The 19,525-nt window shown below is 32.0% G+C and overlaps 1 protein-coding gene across 1 annotated transcript; it reads right to left on the reverse strand.

The window, feature by feature from the left end:
- Positions 1 to 7,155: 7,155 nt before the first annotated feature.
- On the reverse strand, positions 7,156 to 8,436 carry LOC119612027. Its single transcript, XM_037967739.1, has one exon. It carries the CDS (start codon positions 8,434 to 8,436, stop codon positions 7,156 to 7,158), a length of 1,281 nt encoding a protein of 426 aa, XP_037823667.1.
- Between the last annotated feature and the right edge of the window lie 11,089 nt (positions 8,437 to 19,525).

Raw genomic sequence — 19,525 nt, forward strand, 5'->3', positions numbered from 1 at the left:
CTTCTATATGAGGAGTGACTTATAACTACTTATCTCTAAGTATATGGAGGCAAACAAAGTTTAAATACAGTTAGCGGTTTACTCGTTAATTTTATTATAGTTTTCCATCAAAGATGTAAACTAACGGTAATAAATCATTTGGATTTACACTTAGAGAAAAATACCGCAAATAATCGATTTGTACATAAACACAGGTACTTCAAAAAATATTAGATTTTTTTCTAAGAACTTTTTTGGAATCCTTGAACACGTGTTTTATTGTTCATCAATTAAACCATTATGCAGGTAGTGGTTATACGGAATATTTAACATATATTTTTTGGATAATTGCATAATTATGTTGAAAATCCTTCCTGTTTAAGCGCTTAAAATTTTCAACGAAAAAGAGTCTATCAATTGATATTAAAAAATTAATTTATATCTGTATATATAAGAAATGTTTGGTAGATTCTTGTCGACAATATATTTTGTCATTACATGCACGGAACAAAGAATTCCATTGAGTATTTTCCATTATCAGGTTGTCCAAAACGGCTGTCAATACAGAGAAAGTTCAATTGAAACAGAACTTTGAATATTTTATAAATATCACACATTAAGGGTTTTCATATAAACGTTCAAAAGCCTCGCAAACTGTGCAATCTGTGCATTTTCGATTTCACGTTGAATTTGTTACTAATTGTATGGATTTTTTTTTGAACTGATCATTTTAAACTAAATTTTCTTTTCTAAATAATGCACTCGTGTTTCATGAATCCCCTTCATATATTTTATTTAACGTTTATATTTTATTAGACTTTTTAATTAGAAAATAATTTGAAAAAATATGTACATTATTTTGTTAAAAAAAATTTTCAAAAAATGTTCACAGGGTATTGGGTATTTAAAGCACGATAAAAATATCAAGTTAGTGTCATTCTCTCTTTTTGTCGCCATAATAACGCTTTGACCATGATAAAATAAACGGGTATATGCAATCGAATAGCTGATTATTTTTTGTTTTCTTATTTGCATACGTTTACTGTCAAAATTTGTTGTTTATTTAAAGTGACAGTAACAAAATATAATTAAAATATTCCAAAAAAATTTAATTTTTTAAACTTTAAAAGAGTTGCATAATAAACAATATATATGATAACAATCTACCTATACGCCTTTTGCTAAGTCCGCTGTCGTTAGCCAAACTTTACCTGCTCGGAACATAAATTTATTGGCTCAAAACAAGACTTTTCAAACATCAACAATCTCCCGTATTGCGTCCGTTGCCAGGTCCGTTGCCGTTTGCAAAATTAAGACTTTTCATACATCAACAATCTCTCGTATTTCGCACGTTACCAGGTCCGTTGTCCTTACCCAAACGTTGGTAGGTCAGAACACAACTTATTCAGAAGTGCCTGTTATAACATTTACCAAATGAATAATTTATATAATTTAAATAATTAAAATACATTTTATATTATAAACTTATACAAATTCTTAGAAAGTTTGTAAGTAATATTTCCATAGACTTAGAGCAGGTTTTTGAGATGATAATCAAATGCCAATTAATAATCAGATTAGTTAATCTAAAAATAAATTTAATCTTATGTTAATCCCCTTTGATGTTTTTGAGTACAAGATTAAACTTCGCAGTGTTGCCATACAAAACAACAGAAAACTTCACTGTTTGTTATCAAAACAATGCATATTTTATAAAAAAGAAGAAGACAATTGTAAATTTAATATGAAAATTAATGAAAACTTAAAATAAAAACAAAAAAATGTATTTTGAAGTGTCCATAATTTATACTAATCAATAAATAGAACATTTTAATGTTTATATTTATAAAAATTTTATTAATTTTTTTGCATCAGCTGTTTACACTTTCGTATTTCGTGCTTAAGATTAAACCACCTCCATTGGGCGCTTAAACTTGCAAACAAAATTAACTAATTGAGTGCTGAAAAACATCTTTCGAGGATTAATTTTAATTTAATCGCTAATCTTTCACCTAAAGATTGGCCCTTAAATAAATAAATCGTTGTAGCTTAAAATTCTATCAAATCATGAGTGCATAAAATTTCACGAAACAAAATATTGATTTTATTTTTAAAAACAAACATCAAACATTGTTTTATTTATATTTAAGTCAGTTGATTTTGACTTTGATACATACTAGTACAAAAACAAAATACATGTTTTTGTATTGTTGTAGTGATGCCGATACCTGTTTAGTGTACAAATAAAAATCTATTTAATCAAAAATTTGATAAGCTGCCTGTTAAGCCCATTTGTAAAATTAATGGAGACTAATGCGCCTCACGATAGCATTGCCTGTTCTTCAAGTTGCAAAAAGAATTTACAGAAAGAACTAACTAACTAAGAAGAAACTGTAGCACACTTTCTCTGCCTCCGCCCTAGCAAATATCAGGACTGACTTTCTAGGCAGTCCAATATTGCATGAACTTGCGGCTCTATCTAATAGACATATATAAGATAGAATCGTTTATTCGTGCCTCTGGCTGGTTTAATACCATGTTAATCATGGACATGTCCCATAGGTTGGTTTTCTTTTGCAGGATCCTCTATAGGGTATAACAACGGGACCATTAGGACCCAAGTGAGTCGGTCAAATGGCCGACTGCCTCAATAACCTAACCTAACTAACTAAAAACGTTATATGTATCTAAAAATTTATAAGTTTTTTAATAAGTTGGAGTTTTCATCTTCTTGCATTTAAAATTTATCTTCCAACATAGGTATATGTAGGTATATAAGCAGAATAAATCAGAATTTGCTGTCCGTATCCATAATATTTGCGATAAGTCTTCCATTTGGAGAAAGAATACATACAGTTTTTTCAAGTAAAAAAAAAAACGCAGTCATGAATTCTTTGACAACTTTTTCATACATTTCATACCTTTCATAAATTATTTTTATTTTCGAAGATTTTTTAAACGTTTTTTCTTGGAAACAAAATAATAAAAAATTATTTATTTATTTATTTATTTATTTATTTATAAGTTATCTTAAGATAAGAAATTAGGATAACTTATTATTACTAAGCAATGGCAACTAAGGCCTTCAGCTAGAGGAAATGTAAATACAAATAGTAAATAATTACATATAGATTTCATATAGATTATATAATAGATAATAGATATATATAATAGATTTCTAATATAATGTCTTACTTATAAGTATATACAAAATTAGTAGATTAATAGTGAGTATTGGATATATGGAAAATAGTATGTTTGTGTTTTTATATGTCTTTATAAATATTAGTTGATTTTAAGAAATTAATAATAGTTTTGATGTTGTTAATGGAAGGGTTGGAAAGAAATCGAACAGGATACATGTTGAACATATAGTTACGGGTTGAATTAAATGTAGTACAATGGATTAGGATATGTTTGATGGATATTGTTCCAGTTCTGCAATAAGGACATTGATTAGAAATATGAGGATTTATTAAATATTTTTTAGTTATTAATGTATGCCCTAGCCTAAGTCTTATAAATTTCTGACAGTCTTTGGTATTAATGTTTTCCTTAATGTTTATGTTAAGGTATTTTCTGATATTAATTCTTTCATGATTAATCTCTTTATACCAAAGTGATGTCTTAGACCACCATTGATCGGTTTCAAGTACTAGAGATTTTTTAATGTATTTAACTATATCAGATGTATTGAGATTTTCAGTTAAATAAACAGGTGCTTTGAGACTCAGTTTTGCCGATAAGTCAGCAAATTCATTACCGGTAATTAAACAATGTCCGGGTACCCAAACAATAACTATTCTGGGAAAATGTTTTATTAAAAGGTTCCTTATAAAGTTGGCATAGTAATTTTTACTGTGAGGATTACTTATAGCGTTGATAGAAGATAATGAGTCAGTGCATATCAAAGTCTTATTAGTCGAATTAATGGAGAGCTTAAGAGCTTCATATATGGCTATAATTTCGGCGGAAAAGATAGTTGTGTATTGAGGAAGAATAGAAGTTTTTATAACGGAGTTTTCAGTTGTTATGCTGTAAGAAATATTGCAAGAATCTTTAGAACCGTCAGTATATAAGAATGTGTAATTTCCGTAAGAACTTGCGGTTTCTTTAAAGAGTCTTCGATATATATCTGGTGGAGTATTAGCTTTTGGGTGTTTGCTTAAAGACGAGTTAAGAGAATTAACTGGAAAAAGCCATGGAGGTTTGGTAGGAGTAACAGAATTTACATTAGGCTTGGTCGGAAGATTATTATCACTGGCGTATTGAAATATTTTTTCCAGTATAGAATGAGTTCTGTTTGAGATAGATTCTATGGAAATATTAAGGTATATTTCGTAGATAGGGGAGTCAATGTTTTCAATGATATTGCGCAAGAGTTTGAAAGTGTTAAAATTTCTAGTAATTTCAAGCGGCTCTATATTAGCTTCGAACAGCATATTTTGAATCGGTGTGGTTCTAAACGCACCAAGAGAAATTCTTATAGCCGAATTAACTATTGTTATGATTTTTCGGAAAGATGATTTGGGAGACCATCCATATAAATAAATGCCATAGTGAATTTTCGATAAAAGTAAAGCTTTTACCGCCGATATAATAGAATATATATTGCAGTTAAATTTTTTGTTGGATATACATTTTATTATATTTAATCTATTTGTTAAATCACTTGCAATGTGTTTTATATGATCTTTCCAATTGTACTTCCTGTTAAATATTATTCCTAATATTTTCAGGGAATCTATGTTTTCTATATTGAAAGATCCAGTAGAGACTGTGGTATGACAAGTTCTTTTTTTACAAATGTGTAGGTGTTTAGATTTTGCCAAAGATAATTCAGCTCCCGAATAATTTGACCACTCGTTAATGAAATCAATCAATGGGTTAATGTTTATGGTCTGATGTTTCTTAGATGAAAGATTTTTTATTATATAGAAATCGTCGGCGTATGCACAGAATTTATATTCATTAAGAGAAAGAAAGTATTTGCTTAATTTATCGTAAGAAATTAAAAATAGAATAACTGAGAGGGGAGAGCCCTGAGGTATCCCGTTAAATAAAGGATATGTTTTAGAATAGCTGTTATTGACTTTTATTCTAATATGTCTATTAGTTAGGAAGTTTCTGATATATCTTAAAATATTAGGACCAATACCCCATTCCGTTAGCTGGTGAATAATGGTGTGTATTCCGATTTTATCGAAAGCCTTTGAAAAGTCTAACGATATGATTGAGGAATGTCTTTTATGTGATAGAGATTTAGTTATTAAATGATCGATGTAAAGGTGTGCGTCTGTTACAGATTTGCCTTTTCTAAATCCTAGTTGGTGAGAGCAAATGAGGTTTTTAGATGTGACAAACCACCACAGCCTGTTTGCTATTATTTTGTCTAAGAGCTTGGAAATACAAATATTTAATGAGATAGGCCTGTAAGATTGTATATGAGTTTTTATGGAGTTAGGTTTAAGTATAGGACAGATAGTGCTAATTTTATAGAAATGAGGAATAAAGTGGGAAAGAATTAAATTGTAAAGGCGAGTAAGTCTATGTTTAGTGTTATAGTTCAGATTTTTTATCATAGGATATGATATTCTGTCAATTCCAGGTGTTTTACCCTTCGTTTTGTTGAGGGCGAATTCTAGTTCCAATACAGTTATATTATCATCTATAGTTTTTGCCATGTCATCGGAGACGGAGGCGGGATCTGTATTAAAAATGGTACGTTTGTTGTATTTGAAAGTATCTGAAAAATTATTGTCATGTGATTGTGAAGACCAGAATTTGCCAAACTCATCAGCAATTAATTGACTGTTGGATAGAAATAAATTAGGGTCTGATGGAGATTCAATTGTGTGGATGGATTGAGGTAGATTTAGACCACAAAAAGTTTTGATGTTTTGCCAAATTTTTTTGGGTGGAGATTGGGGATTAATATCAGAAGTGAAATCAGAGATTGATTTGCTTTTAGATAACTTTAATTCTCTTTTAAATTTAGCGGCAGCTTTTTTATAATTAAGGATGTTAGTACTATTGATTGTTTTTTTCAAAATTTGCCAAAATTTGTTTTTCTCTTTTTTGAGTTCATTTAAGTGGTTATTCCACCATGGAACGTTTTTCTTAAAGGTTGGGTTAAATTGTGGAATAGAAAGGTTGGCACTCTGAATTATAATCTTTTGTAAGTGGGACGCTTCTTTGTTGATGTCATTGCTAAGAGGACGTTCTTTATCAAATTTTAATGTCAACTCATCAAATTTGATCCAGTCTGCTTTGTCGATAATAAATTTAGGTCTTGGTCTATAGAAGGTTGGTTGTGGAGGGATAAATAATTTAATTAATATAGGGAAGTGATCACTCCCATGTAGGTCATCAATAGTTTTCCATTCGGAGTGAATTTTTAGATAAGGTGAGCCGAAAGTTAAATCAATGTTTGTAAATGATTGTCGTGTGCTGAAATGCGTAGGAGAGCCGTCGTTAAAGACAACCATATTGGATTCGGTAATGTAGTCTGCTATAATCTCTCCTCTAGAATTATTTGTAGTAGATCCCCATAATGAATGCCAACTGTTAAAGTCGCCAGTGATGAGGATGTTGTTATCAAATTGATAATACATGTTTCTTATTGTTGATAAATTAAAAATTTTTGAAGGAGGAATATATGAATTTATTATGGTGAATTTCTTTTCAGCTTGAATAATTGCTCCAATGGAGTCGATATCATTAGGGAGGGAGATGGGGGTATATTGAATAGAATTATGAATAAGAAGAGCAACGCCACCATAGGAGTGGGTCGCTGAGTTAACAAAAATGCATTTGTAATTTAAAGGAATTGGTAAATAAGAGATGGAATGGAAATGTGTCTCTTGGAGAGAAATTATTTTCGGACTATATTTTTTTATAATTAATTGAAGTTGATTGTAGTTGTTAGTATATCCATTAATATTCCATTGAATTATATTGACTGCCATTATAAATAAATGTAGATTATAATAAATAGAATAACAAAAATATAGAAAGAATATATGTATATGTGAGTAGGTGTTAGTGTTCTAAAAAAAAACTAGGATATATGCCTCCAACTAGCAGCGCTGCAGAGTCCACTACAGTGATTTAAGCACTATTGTGTACCCCACAACGCCACAGAACTGGAGGCAGGATAATGCGAGGGAGAGAGTTCTACTCTCCCGCCATCTCACTATCTTTATCATTGATGTTGGCAGTATTGCGCTTTAAGTTAGGGTTAATTTTAGTATTATTATTATTTTTGTACTTGGATTTCAGTTGATTTTTCAATCTGGTAGAAATGTTCCGTGGAAGAATTTTTGTGGTCACACTGGTCCTTTGGGTGTTGGAGGAAGACGGAGAAGCTTGCTTGATATGGTCGATTATTATAGATTTTTGTTGAGACGATGTTGTAAGATTGACAAGTTGATCTTTATTATTGTGGATGACATTGGAGATAGAAGGTCCTGATGCTGGAGTATTAGTTGATAAATTTTGTGAAGTTGTTAGAAGGCAATCATCATAGGTTATTAGTTTAGCACGAGCGATTTTAGGAGTATTAGAGTTGGCAACGGTTGAGTATGTAGAATTGTGTTTTATATGTCTGCTATTGTAGATTTTTTCAGCATTTCTCATGGAAGTTTTTTGGAGAACTCTAATTGCTTGAATTTCTTTATTTTTCAAGAAAATTGGACAATTTTTATCTTTAGCTGAATGTTTCCAATCATCAATGTTGTTTTCCTTACAATTAATACAACAACAACTATTGGTACAGACTTCATTTGAGTCGGCATTGATATGACTAGGGTTGCCGCAATTGTAGCATATCTTATTGTTTTCACATGTTTTTTGTAGATGACCATAGTGAAGGCAGTTATTGCATCTAATTGGAGGTGGTATGTAAGGACGCAAATATATTTTTTGATAACCCATATAGATATACTCTGGAAGTTCAATAGCAGCAAATGTAAGAATCAACAGTCCAGTTTCTTTTAAAGTTTCATTTTCTTTACGTAAGATCTTTTTTACTTCTGTTACTTTTTGACTTGCCATATGTAGTTGGATTTCTTCTTCGGGAACACCAAATAAGTCGGGAGAGTAAATGACTCCTTTTGAGTAGTTCAAGGATTTGTGTTCAGAAACTTGAATCTTTATGTTAGTATTCATGGCTGTAAGTTTGATAAGTTTATTAGCCTGGAGGGAATTTTTTGTTTTTATCAATAATGTGCCATTGCGTAGTTTTTTGCATTCTGATACTTCTCCCCCACATGTTGAGTCGATGGCTCTTTTAATGAGGAATGGCGAGACATTAGAAAAATTATTTTCACTTTCTATACGATTTATTATGAGGTAGATAGGACCAGTAGAATTAATAGCAAGTTTATTGCTAAAATTATACTGTAATCCTACAGCGTTATAATTTTTCTTTTTTGCAACATCAGGAGGATCATTCATTTTGGATTATTTGTTGGGTTATTCTGGATTATTTCTTTTTTTTTTTTTTATTTGTTCACAAGTATCACAAAATTAAAGCGAAGTAGAGAACAAAAGAGATTTGAAATAACTGTATATCGTTTTTTTTTTTTTTAAGATGTAGGAAGCTGTTGTAAAATAAACACTTGTTTTCTTAACGAGTGATAAACAACGACTGAATAAAAAATTATATTCCTGTCTGTTCTGTAAACTGAATCCGAGTAAATTTCTCGTTTAAAAACGAATTCGCATAATTTTTCTCGCTTTAAAACCAAGTAAACAAATCTAGCCGAAAGTAAATCGAATGTAATTTTATTCTAATAAAGTAAATAATTATTTTCTGCGTTTTTTAATACAATTGCGACTTAATATAAATGCTATGGGCATTTAATATATTTTTTTTAATATATTTTTTTCATTTAAAATATGTTTATTTTTCTGAATTTTACGTTCAAATAAAAATTTGATTTGCAGAACATCAAATTTGGTTTTAAAAGTTCCTCGGTTTTGAAACCGATTCGATTTACAGAACAGACATTATTGTAATAATATCGTTTTCAGTAATAAAATATGATATAATAGCCCTTATACGGCAATACTGTTTTTGCTATAATATCATTTGGGTTCAGGAATAGTAAAATGTCTATAACATTTAAAGCCATTTTTCTCGAAACGTCTTTTTTTGATTATGCAGGTCTTGTACATAGTAAATGAGCGATATGTACATTATGACTTTTTGCAATTTTTGCAAATATCAAAAATACCATAGCAAGACTTTGTAGGGCGTGAACAGATGTTAAGGAATATGATATTATTTTTTCGCGATCACGAAAAAAGTTCCCACACTAAAGGCGATGAAGTTTTTTATAAATTTTACTTTTTCTATATGAGAAAAATAAATGTTTTTGCCAACATTTGTGCATTTCTATTACATTATCTTAAAGAGAATATTGTTTTTTAAATCCTTGTTATGGAAATTTTAACAAATTGCGATAATATTGCATGTTATAAAAATAATATACTTTTATATGAAAATTATTAAAATAATTTTTGAAAAATAACGAATGATAGCATTTTAGAAATTGCTATCGGTGCGGGAAGTTTTTTGACAGAATTTACTTAAAAAATAGCCCGATATTATCAGGACCAATACTGTCCTATAGTATTTTGCGCAAAAAAGTCATTACCCTAATGTACATATCTCCTTTTTTAAAACGGACCAGTTATCACTGTGCCTAAAGTATTTTGGAAATCATTAACATATCGTCACCTAAAACGCAAACGGCCCTATCTAACATTTTTAAAATTTTACATTTACTATTTGAACTGAAGATTTTGTTTCTATCAAAGCGATTTATTATATAGAAATAAACAAATTGTTTAATAATGAAACCTATCATTTGTTATAATAGTTGACAGTGGCGTATATAAAAGTGGATAAATTGGACTTTTTACCCTTAATATTTAAATGTTTTTGTAGATAGGTCCTTTTATTTTTTGTCAATAAAATCGATAATTATGGTTGGAGAAGTCCAATTTTTGGTGTGGACATTTGTTTTGATGCAATACATTAGAATCAACAATAAAATCGATTTTGAATTTTTGGTTAGTTAGGGCCGTTTGCGTTTCAGGTGAAAAAATAGTTTCCCCTTTTACATATGTGGCAACTATTTTTCTATTTGTTTACAGAATAGAAATTTCAAAAATACCAGTAAACTTCAAAAAAATTTTTGAGAGAGAGAAATGACACTACCATAGAAAATGTATACATAGAACTGAAACTAAGTATGACAAAACCAAAGTCTGCTGTCAAAAATCTATGTCGTGAGAATGTATTAGTTGAAAAATATATAACACAACTAACACAAAATCTATCGCTTAAAAAGTTTTAATATTTTTGTTTAATATTATATTTTGATTTTTTATAAAATAATGGTTTGATTTAGCCATTTTTGTTCAATTTCAGTTGACCAATGTAAAATAGATCTTCATTTAAAATTATTCTCAATTTTACATTAACTCTTTGTGTTTCCTGGGTTGGACCAATATTGACAATTGAAAAATTCTTTACTTTTCAGAAAATGTTTTTAATATTTTTGTGGCCAAAACAGAACTTTTAGCAATGTTTATTGCAGCAGCAGGGGCTGTTGTGCCAAAGGAATTGTCCTAATGCTTAAATTAACGCTAAATATAAACAATTATTGTTAATTTCAATGCAGCTCACATGTAGTCTAAATATACTCTATACCACACTAATAGGAACGGCAATTTGATTATGTCTAGAAGTTAGTAACACCTGCGTCGCTGTAATGATGTTATCAGTCCATAAAAATAGCGTATTGAATTTTTTTGGAAGCGGTCATGGGTAGTATAAATACAAGGCTTCCAGGCCACTTTTTAATGATAGATATTTGGGAGGATTTTTTTTGGGAAGAAAGTTTTTTGTGGAAAATTGCAAGTTGATTTTTATGGAACGAATATTTTTTGTGGGAATTTGCAAGATGATATTTTTTAAGAATTTGTGTGAGGAAATTTACTTGGTTTGTTTTCCTCTCTTGAGAGTAAGTTGTTTTTATGAAATTGAGAATCAATGAATTTATTTTTGAAAAATTTTCTTGAAGAGGAAAAATTATTTTGCATTTACTGAATATTATTTTGTATAATAATATGTATGTAATTATGTTAAAAGTACATATAAATAATTTAATTTTTTTTATACCCACCATCAAAAAAGATGGGGGGTATATTGATTTTATCATTCCGTTTGAAACACATAGAAATATTGGTCATAGACCCACAAAAGTATATATATTCTGGGTCCTTATTAAATTCTAAGACAATCTAGCCATGTCTGTCTGTCCGTCCGTCCGCCTGTCTGTCTGTTGAAAGCACGTTAGAGTCCGAACGGAACAAGATAGAGGATTGAAATTTTCCACAAATATTCTCTATAGGTAAGGTTTGTTTGGTATTGAAAATGCGCAATATCGGTCCACGTTTTCGGATAGCCCCCATACAAGTGGACCCCCGAAAAACAGCTTTAATGGGTATATCTGTTTCAAAAGTACGAGTACAGCGATGAAATTCGACATAAATAAGTTTCATATGATATGAAATCTTCCTACCAAATTTTATGAGGATCGGTCCATAATTGACCCTACCCCCATATAAGGCACCCTTCAGAAAATTAGTTTAACGCTCATTACTGGCTTAAAAATACTAGTATGCAGTGAAATTTGATATAAGTAAGTCTATTATGATCCAAAACCTGTCTACCAAATTTTATGTTGATCGGTCCATAATTGACCCTACCCCCCATATAAGGTCCCCTTCAGAATATGGCTTTAATGCTCATTACTATTACTGGCATAAAAATACGAGTATAGTGATGAAATTCGACACACATAAGTTTCAATGAAGCCAAAATCTCTCTATCAAACTTTATGTGGATCGGTCCATAATTCACTCTGTTCGTGCGTGAAATAAAACGAAAAGTGTTTTTAAGATATTTTTTAAATAAAAATATTTCTTTATTAAATATTACCTTGTGTTTGTGGATGATTTATACGAAACGTATATGTTAGCGATTAGGAAGCTAATGCTATATTTTATTGGCAAAAAGTGGCGAACAATATTTAAGCAGATACTGTTAGCGGTTTTATTCGTTAGAATTTAGAAAAATATCCCCACCCAAGGGTGTAAAAAAGGGAGTGTACTAAATTCTAACAAGTATCAAATAATCAAAAAACGTAAATACACGTACAAAAAAAAAAACGAACTTAAACATTGCCGTCCACCTTGCAACAACATAGGACGTTGCAACCATAATATAAACTTAAGAGGTAAAATCTAATAAAGAATAAAGAGCTTAAAGTAATAGTTTTTTTCATTTATTTAATTAATATTTAATTTTTTTTCAAAAAACAAATTGGTCATAGGACCAAAAAACCCCAGACCAGCTGGTAAAAGATGTTCCCATAGAACAAAGTCTATGGGATGTAGTTTTACGCAGACTACATACTGGTATCATGGCAGAATGGTTTTAAATCAGACCATGAACTGGGCCTCTTAAGGAGAGGCTTGGCCAGAAATGACCCAACCAAAAATGGTGTATTGAGCCATTGGAAGTCCCGGGTTCGAATATATTTTTCCTTTTAAAACCTGTGGACCAATGACAAGTGCGACTTTGTCAGAGACATTAAATCAAGGAACTGCCAATTGCAGGCCCGCAAAATGGATCTTAACCGAGTCCGGTACAGATTGCAACGGTTTTAATGGCCTGCATTTTTTTCACTTTAACTGTAAAAGTTATTTGTTGCATCGTGTCGTGTTGTGAGCAAATGTTCACTCGACACATTTTGTCTGCACCAACAATGGTCACGGGCAGTTTTAGATTTGCAACTAACGAGGAGCAAATATAGCTCGTACTGCAGCAGAGGTCTAAAGCTGCTCGTACCCGAATGCTCTTTTTTGAGCCAAGCAACAAAACGGTGGTTGTTGGTGAGAGTGTCACGACATGAAGCAATGGCAACGTCGAAGATACAACGGGGGCGTCTGGTATGGAAACGTGATTTCGCGCGCGTTCTTCAGGTTTAGCGGCGACGTGATTTCCGAGTGGAGCATAGAATTGTGCTTCGCTTTACATTTCATACTGCGGCCTTCACTCGTACAATCACGAGAGATATGTTCCGCTGATAGGCACCGGGAGCAACAATGATGTAATAACACCATCCTAATTCTGCTCTCGAAAGACATGTTTTGAAATTTTCGACAACCCGATAGTCGATGACGTCGTTTACAAATACGGCCATTTTGCTTACTGCTTATTGAAATCGCAACCGGATCTGAACCTGAGGCGGGATCAGGATTTGGCAAAAGATCGGCTGCTGGAGCCGGTACTGCCATAGGGGCAGCCAGTTGCTCAGGCGATCCATAGTGCTAGGAAACAATCAAGGTTAACAAATATTCTTTTAAAATGATTCACTGGTCAAAACGACCAGTTTGGCAATTGGTCGCTTTATAACCCCGTTTTCAGTACGTCGATCCATAGTGCTAGGAAACAATGAAGATTAACAAATATTCTTTTAAAATGATTCACTGGTCAAAACGAGCAGTTTGGTAATTGGTCGCTTTATAACCCCATTTTCAGTACGTATGTCCGCGACGCGTACGTGATTGTCACTTCCAGGATAAGTCCGAACTACTCTCATTTGCTCATTTCGAATGACTACTAAATCTCCGGTGCTAATATCGTGTTCCAGATACTTCCACTTGTAACGTTTGTGAAGTCCTGACAAGTATTCTTCTTTCCATCGTCGACAGAAGGGCTGGGTCAAGGCCGTTACTTTTCTATACCGATTTAGAAGACTTAGCAGAGATTCATAGATCGAAGATTCAGGTGGAGCCAATATTGGAGACCCTATTAGGAAATGGCCTGGTGTAAGAGCCACTATGTCATTAGGGTCGTCACTCATAGGACAGAGAGGTCGAGAATTTAGACATACCTCAATTTTAGCGAGGACAGTCGAAAGTTCTTCAAAAGTGTATTTGTCGGAATGGGCTTCTTTACGGAAGTGTAGTTTAAAACTTCGGACTCCCGCTTCCCACAACCCACCCATATGAGGTGCTCTAGCAGGAATAATATGCCAAGCAAGGCCGTTGATGCATTACGTCGTACACATCCTAGCCCATTCTAATAAAAATGTTTTGAACTCTCGTTCTAAGTCTCGAGAAGACCCTACAAAATTCGTCCCGTTATCTGAAAAGACGGTGAGTGGACAACCGCGTCTTGATATAAATCGATTAAATGCCGCTAAAAATGTATCTGTGGATAAATCCGAAGTTACTTCTAGATGTATGGCTTTCGTGGAAAAACTTTTTCTCTCTAAGCCAATGTGGACCATTCCACCCAAGAGAACTCTGAGCTAAAATTGAAAAAAAATAAATAACAAAAATATACCTCCCCGAATTCCTAAATCTGCTGGATTGCCAGTTGTGTTTGCCAACAATTTCTTGTATTTTGCAAACTCGATTTGCAACAAATGTTGCCCAAGTACAGGGGTCTCTTTCAACCAGGAAAGGACGATCGTGGAATCAGTCCAGCAATAAACCTGGTTTAATGGAATGTCGATTTCACAAAGCACAGCCTTCAAAAGATCTGCCGCTAACAAAGCGCCACAAAGTTCAAGACGAGGTAAAGTAATCGATTTAATCGGGGCTACTTTTGTCATACAATTGAGCAAATGTGAATAAATTTTCACTCTGGGTATTTCCACCCGAATATATATCACCCCCGCATATGCCTTTTCCGAGGCATTAGAAAAAACATGAAGTTCCACCGAGGATTTTGGTTCATAATGAACCATGGAATTTGAAAAACCTATCTATGCTTGATACCAATCTTGAAGCTCGAAATGTGAAATCTCACGCCCCTTTCTTCACAAACTATGAGGATGTGTTGGATAGATTTTCGTCACTTGATCGTGCTATCAGAGTTCTATCTTACGTTTTTAGATTTTTCCATAGAACTCATTCGTCTTATAGGAATCACTATTCGTATGTCACAATTACACTATCTGATAATGAAGTAAGACATGTGAAACTACGTTTGGCCATTGTGGCTCAAAAGATCAAATTGGTGGAAGAATACAAGAGTCTATTGGAAAAAAGACCAATTTCTTCTCAAAGTAGCCTGTTGCCCTTAAATCCTATTATTGACAAGGAAGGTGTCATGAGACTTAATGGTCGATTGGCTAAATCGCCTTCACTGGCCTACACGGAAAGGCATCCTATTTTATTGCCATATTCATGTCGTTTCTCTCTTCTTTTAGCGGAATTTATTCATAAGATTTTCTATTCATGGTGGAAATCAACTTATGCTACGGATAATACGAATCGAATATTGGATCCCTTGTTCAAAAACCCTTGTTCGGACTGTGGTAAATAGGTGTAAGCGATGTATCTCAGATCGTAAACGCGCTTACCTCCAGAACGGACTGACTTAGATCGACCGTTTACGACAACTGGAGTGGATTTCGCTGGCCCATTTGATATGAGAAATTTAAATGGTAGATCGTGTCAGATCTTAAAGACTCGGTTAAGATCCATTTTGCGGGACTGCAATTGGCAGATCCTAGTTTTAATGTCTCTGACAAAGTCGCGCTTGTCATTGGTCCACAGGTTTTATAAAAAAAAATATATTCGAACCCGGGACTTCCAATGGCTCAATACACCATTTTTGGTTGGGTCATTTCTGGCCAAGCCTCTCCTAAAGAGGCCCAGTTCATGGTCTGATTTAAAACCATTCTCCCATGAGACCAGTATGTAGTCTGCGTAAAACTACATCCCATAGACTTTGTTCTATGGGAACATATTTTACCAGCTGGTCTGGGGTTTTTTGGTCCTATGACCAATTTGTTTTTTGAAAAAAAAAATTAATTAAATAAATGAAAAAAAAAAAAAACTATTACTTTAAGCTCTTTATTCTTTATTAGATTTTACCTCTTAAGTTTATATTATGGTTGCAACGTCCTATGTTGTTGCAAGGTGGCCGGCAATGTTTAAGTTCGTTTTTTTTTGTACGTGTATTTACGTTTTTTGATTATTTGATACTTGTTAGGATTTAGTACACTCCCTTTTTTACACCCTTGGGTGGGGATATTTTTCTAAATTCTAACGAATAAAACCGCTAACAGTATCTGCTTAAATATTGTTCGCCACTTTCTGCCATTAAAATATAGCATTAGCTTCCTAATCGCTAACATATACGTTTCGTATAAAATATCTTAAAAACACTTTTCGTTTTATTTCACGCACGAACAGGGTCAATTATAGACCGATCAACATAAAGTTTGATAGAGAGATTTTGGCTTCATTGAAACTTATGTGCATAGAAAAGGTATACATAGAACTGAAACTGAGTATGACAAAACCTAAGTCTGCTGTCAAAAACCTAAGTCGTGAGAATGTATTAGTTGAAAAATATGTAACCCAACAAACACAAACTCTTTCGTTTAAAAAGTTTTTATATTTTTGTTTGATATTATATTTCGATATTTTATGAAATAATGTTTTGAATTAGCCATTTTTATTCAATATCAGTTGACCAATGTAAGAAAGAACTTCATTATAAATGATTCTTAATTTTAAATAAACTTTTTGTGTTTGCTGGGTTAAGTCAATATTGACACTTGAAAATTATATTAAAAAAATAAAAACGATTGAAAAATTTGTTTTTTTCTGAAAATGTTTTCAATAATTTTATAGGAAAAACATAACTTTTAGCAGTGTTTATTGCAGCAGCAGGGGCTATTTTGCCAAAGGAATTGTGCTAATGCTAAAATTAACGCTTGATATGAACGATTATTGTTAATTTCAAAGCAGCCCAAATGCAGTCAAAATACACCCTACACCACACTAATGGGAAAGGTATTTTGTTTACGTCTTAAAGTTTGTAACACCCGCGTCGATGTAATGATGTAATCCGCCCATAAATAAGCCTATTGAACTTTTTTGTAAGCGGTACATGCTATACAAGAATAGGGTATTTATAAAATTCGACTCAACAAATTTTATATATACGAAATTTTGACTATATATTGTTATAATGAGTAGTACATTCATTAATTAAGCAAACATCAATCTCTTGAATATAACTTCTACATTAAAAAATACTAAATAACTTATTGCTACTTACTCGCAATGTGGTAGGTTATGATGTATTCGGATACATTTTGTACTTTCATATTTTTGTTATTTTATGTAAACAAAAATACTCATACAATTGTATTAAATTCACACAGAACCTGTACATGTGAGAGAGTAATATTTCTTATTCTCAGTTTCAGTTCTATTTATTTTTCTATGCTTATGTGTGTCAAATTTCATCACTATACTCGTATTATTAAGCCAGTAATAGTAATGAGCATTAAAGCCATATTCTGAAGGGGACCTTATATGGGGGGTAGGGTCAATTATGGACCGATCAACATAAAATTTGGTAGACAGGATTTGGATCATAATAGACTTACTTATATCAAATTTCACTGCATACTAGTATTTTTAAACCAGTAATGAGCGTTAAACTAATTTTCTGAAGGGTGCCTTATATGGGGGTAGGGTCAATTATGGACCGATCCTCATAAAATTTGGTAGGAAGATTTCATATCATATGAAACTTATTTATGTCGAATTTCATCGCTGTATTCGTACATTTGAAACAGATATACCCATTAAAGCCGTTTTTCGGGGGTCCACTTGTATGGGGGCTATCTGAAAACGTGGACCGATATTGCCCATTTTCAATACCAAACAAACCTTACCTATAGAGAATATTTGTGGAAAATTTCAATCCTCTATCTTGTTCCGTTCGGACTCTATCGTGCTTTCAACAGACAGACAGACGGACCGAATTTAGTAAGGACCCAGAATACTTTTGTGATGAAATCAATATACCCCCCATCTTTTTTGATGGTGGGTATAACCCACCTTTTAACATAATTACATACATATTATTATACAAAAAAATATTCATTAAATGCAAAATAATTTTTCCTCTACAAGAAAATTTTTGAAAAATAAATTCATTACTCTCAAGAGAGGAAAACAAACCAAATAAATTTTCTCACACAAATTCTTAAAAAATGTCATTTTGCAAATTTCCACAAAAAATATTCGTGCTTTAAAAATCAACCTGCAATTTTCCACAAAAAACTTTCTTCCCAAAAAAATCCTCCCAAATATCTATCATTAAAAAGTGGCCTGGAATCCCTGTATACTCATGTACCGCACAGTGGTATAGGAAAAAAAAGAGGGAAATAATTCGGTAACTTCTAAACGGTTAATCCGATTTTGATGAAATTCGGTATGCACAAAGAGGAGGTGTTGTCGAGTTTAGGTTTTGAATTTGGTCCTTATAGGCCAACCAGGGGCCCGGCGGGGGGTCCTCAAATTAGGACACCTCGGCTATGTTAAATTTTTAAAACGCTCCTATTTCTTCATTTGAGTTCCGATTTAAAAAAAATTTCGTATATAGAATCTCCTCATCGAGCAGTAAATTATCTCTTATAGTTTAGGAGATATTCGCATTTGAAAATTAAAATTTTAAAATTTTTACCGTCCTTACTTTAGTTTTTTGATAAAGCGGGTCCAAATATTCCCGATTTTCGCCACTTTTTTTTATTCGCTTAACAACAAGTTTATATATCAAGCAGTGAAAGAATTATGTAAAAATCATGACTGAGTCCAAAGTTATAGGCATTTTAATTTAAAAAATTAAAAAAAGGCGATTTTTTGCCATTTTTTTGGGAAAAAAGTATCTTTTTCTTTTTAAGTTATCTAAAAAGTTTCTAAGAAGATGTATATAGAATTTATACTTTTTGGAAAGCTGACTTTACATAAAATACGATAAATGAAACAAAACCTAAAAATTTTTGATACCGAGGAGACCAGGTCCGTCCAAAAAAACCCTATTTTTTATGGAAAATTCAATTTTGAGCAAAAATTCTCAAATCGCATAGTCGATATCAAATTATAGTGACCTGTTTTATATGACCCAATATGTTCTTAATCATTTTGAAACGGGTTTCGATAACCCCGCCCCTGGTATGGATATAATAGGCAAAAAACCAAAAAATCCCATCCCATTTTTGGGATTATTTGAAACTTTTTTGGGAATTCCGGGATTTCTAATAAGAAAATTTTTTTATTTAATTTTGGATTTTGAGTAAAAAATCTACCTAACTGTAAAATTTCATCAAAAAATATTCATAAATAAAATTTTTATTGCAATTTGAAAAATTTGTATCTTCGCAAAAACTGAATAAAAAACATTTTTTAATTTTTTTTTAAAAAAGTATTCAGCGAATTTTTTAATTTTCAAAAATTATATACAGTTTTGAAAAATAGACAAAATTTCCCTTCCATTGATATATAACATGCCTACCTAATGTTTTTAAGTGACAAATTAATTAGGGAAAACTCAACATCTTTTAGAAAATTTACCTAGCACTATTATTTTCATCCATAAGGTTAACTCTTAAATTTGTTACATATATGGATGAAAATAATAGTGCTA

Source organism: Lucilia sericata, unplaced genomic scaffold (genome assembly GCF_015586225.1).
Source record: "Lucilia sericata isolate MDLA Ls3-8-SP2 unplaced genomic scaffold, ASM1558622v1 Contig001583F_arrow, whole genome shotgun sequence".
Lineage (NCBI taxonomy): Eukaryota > Metazoa > Arthropoda > Insecta > Diptera > Calliphoridae > Lucilia > Lucilia sericata.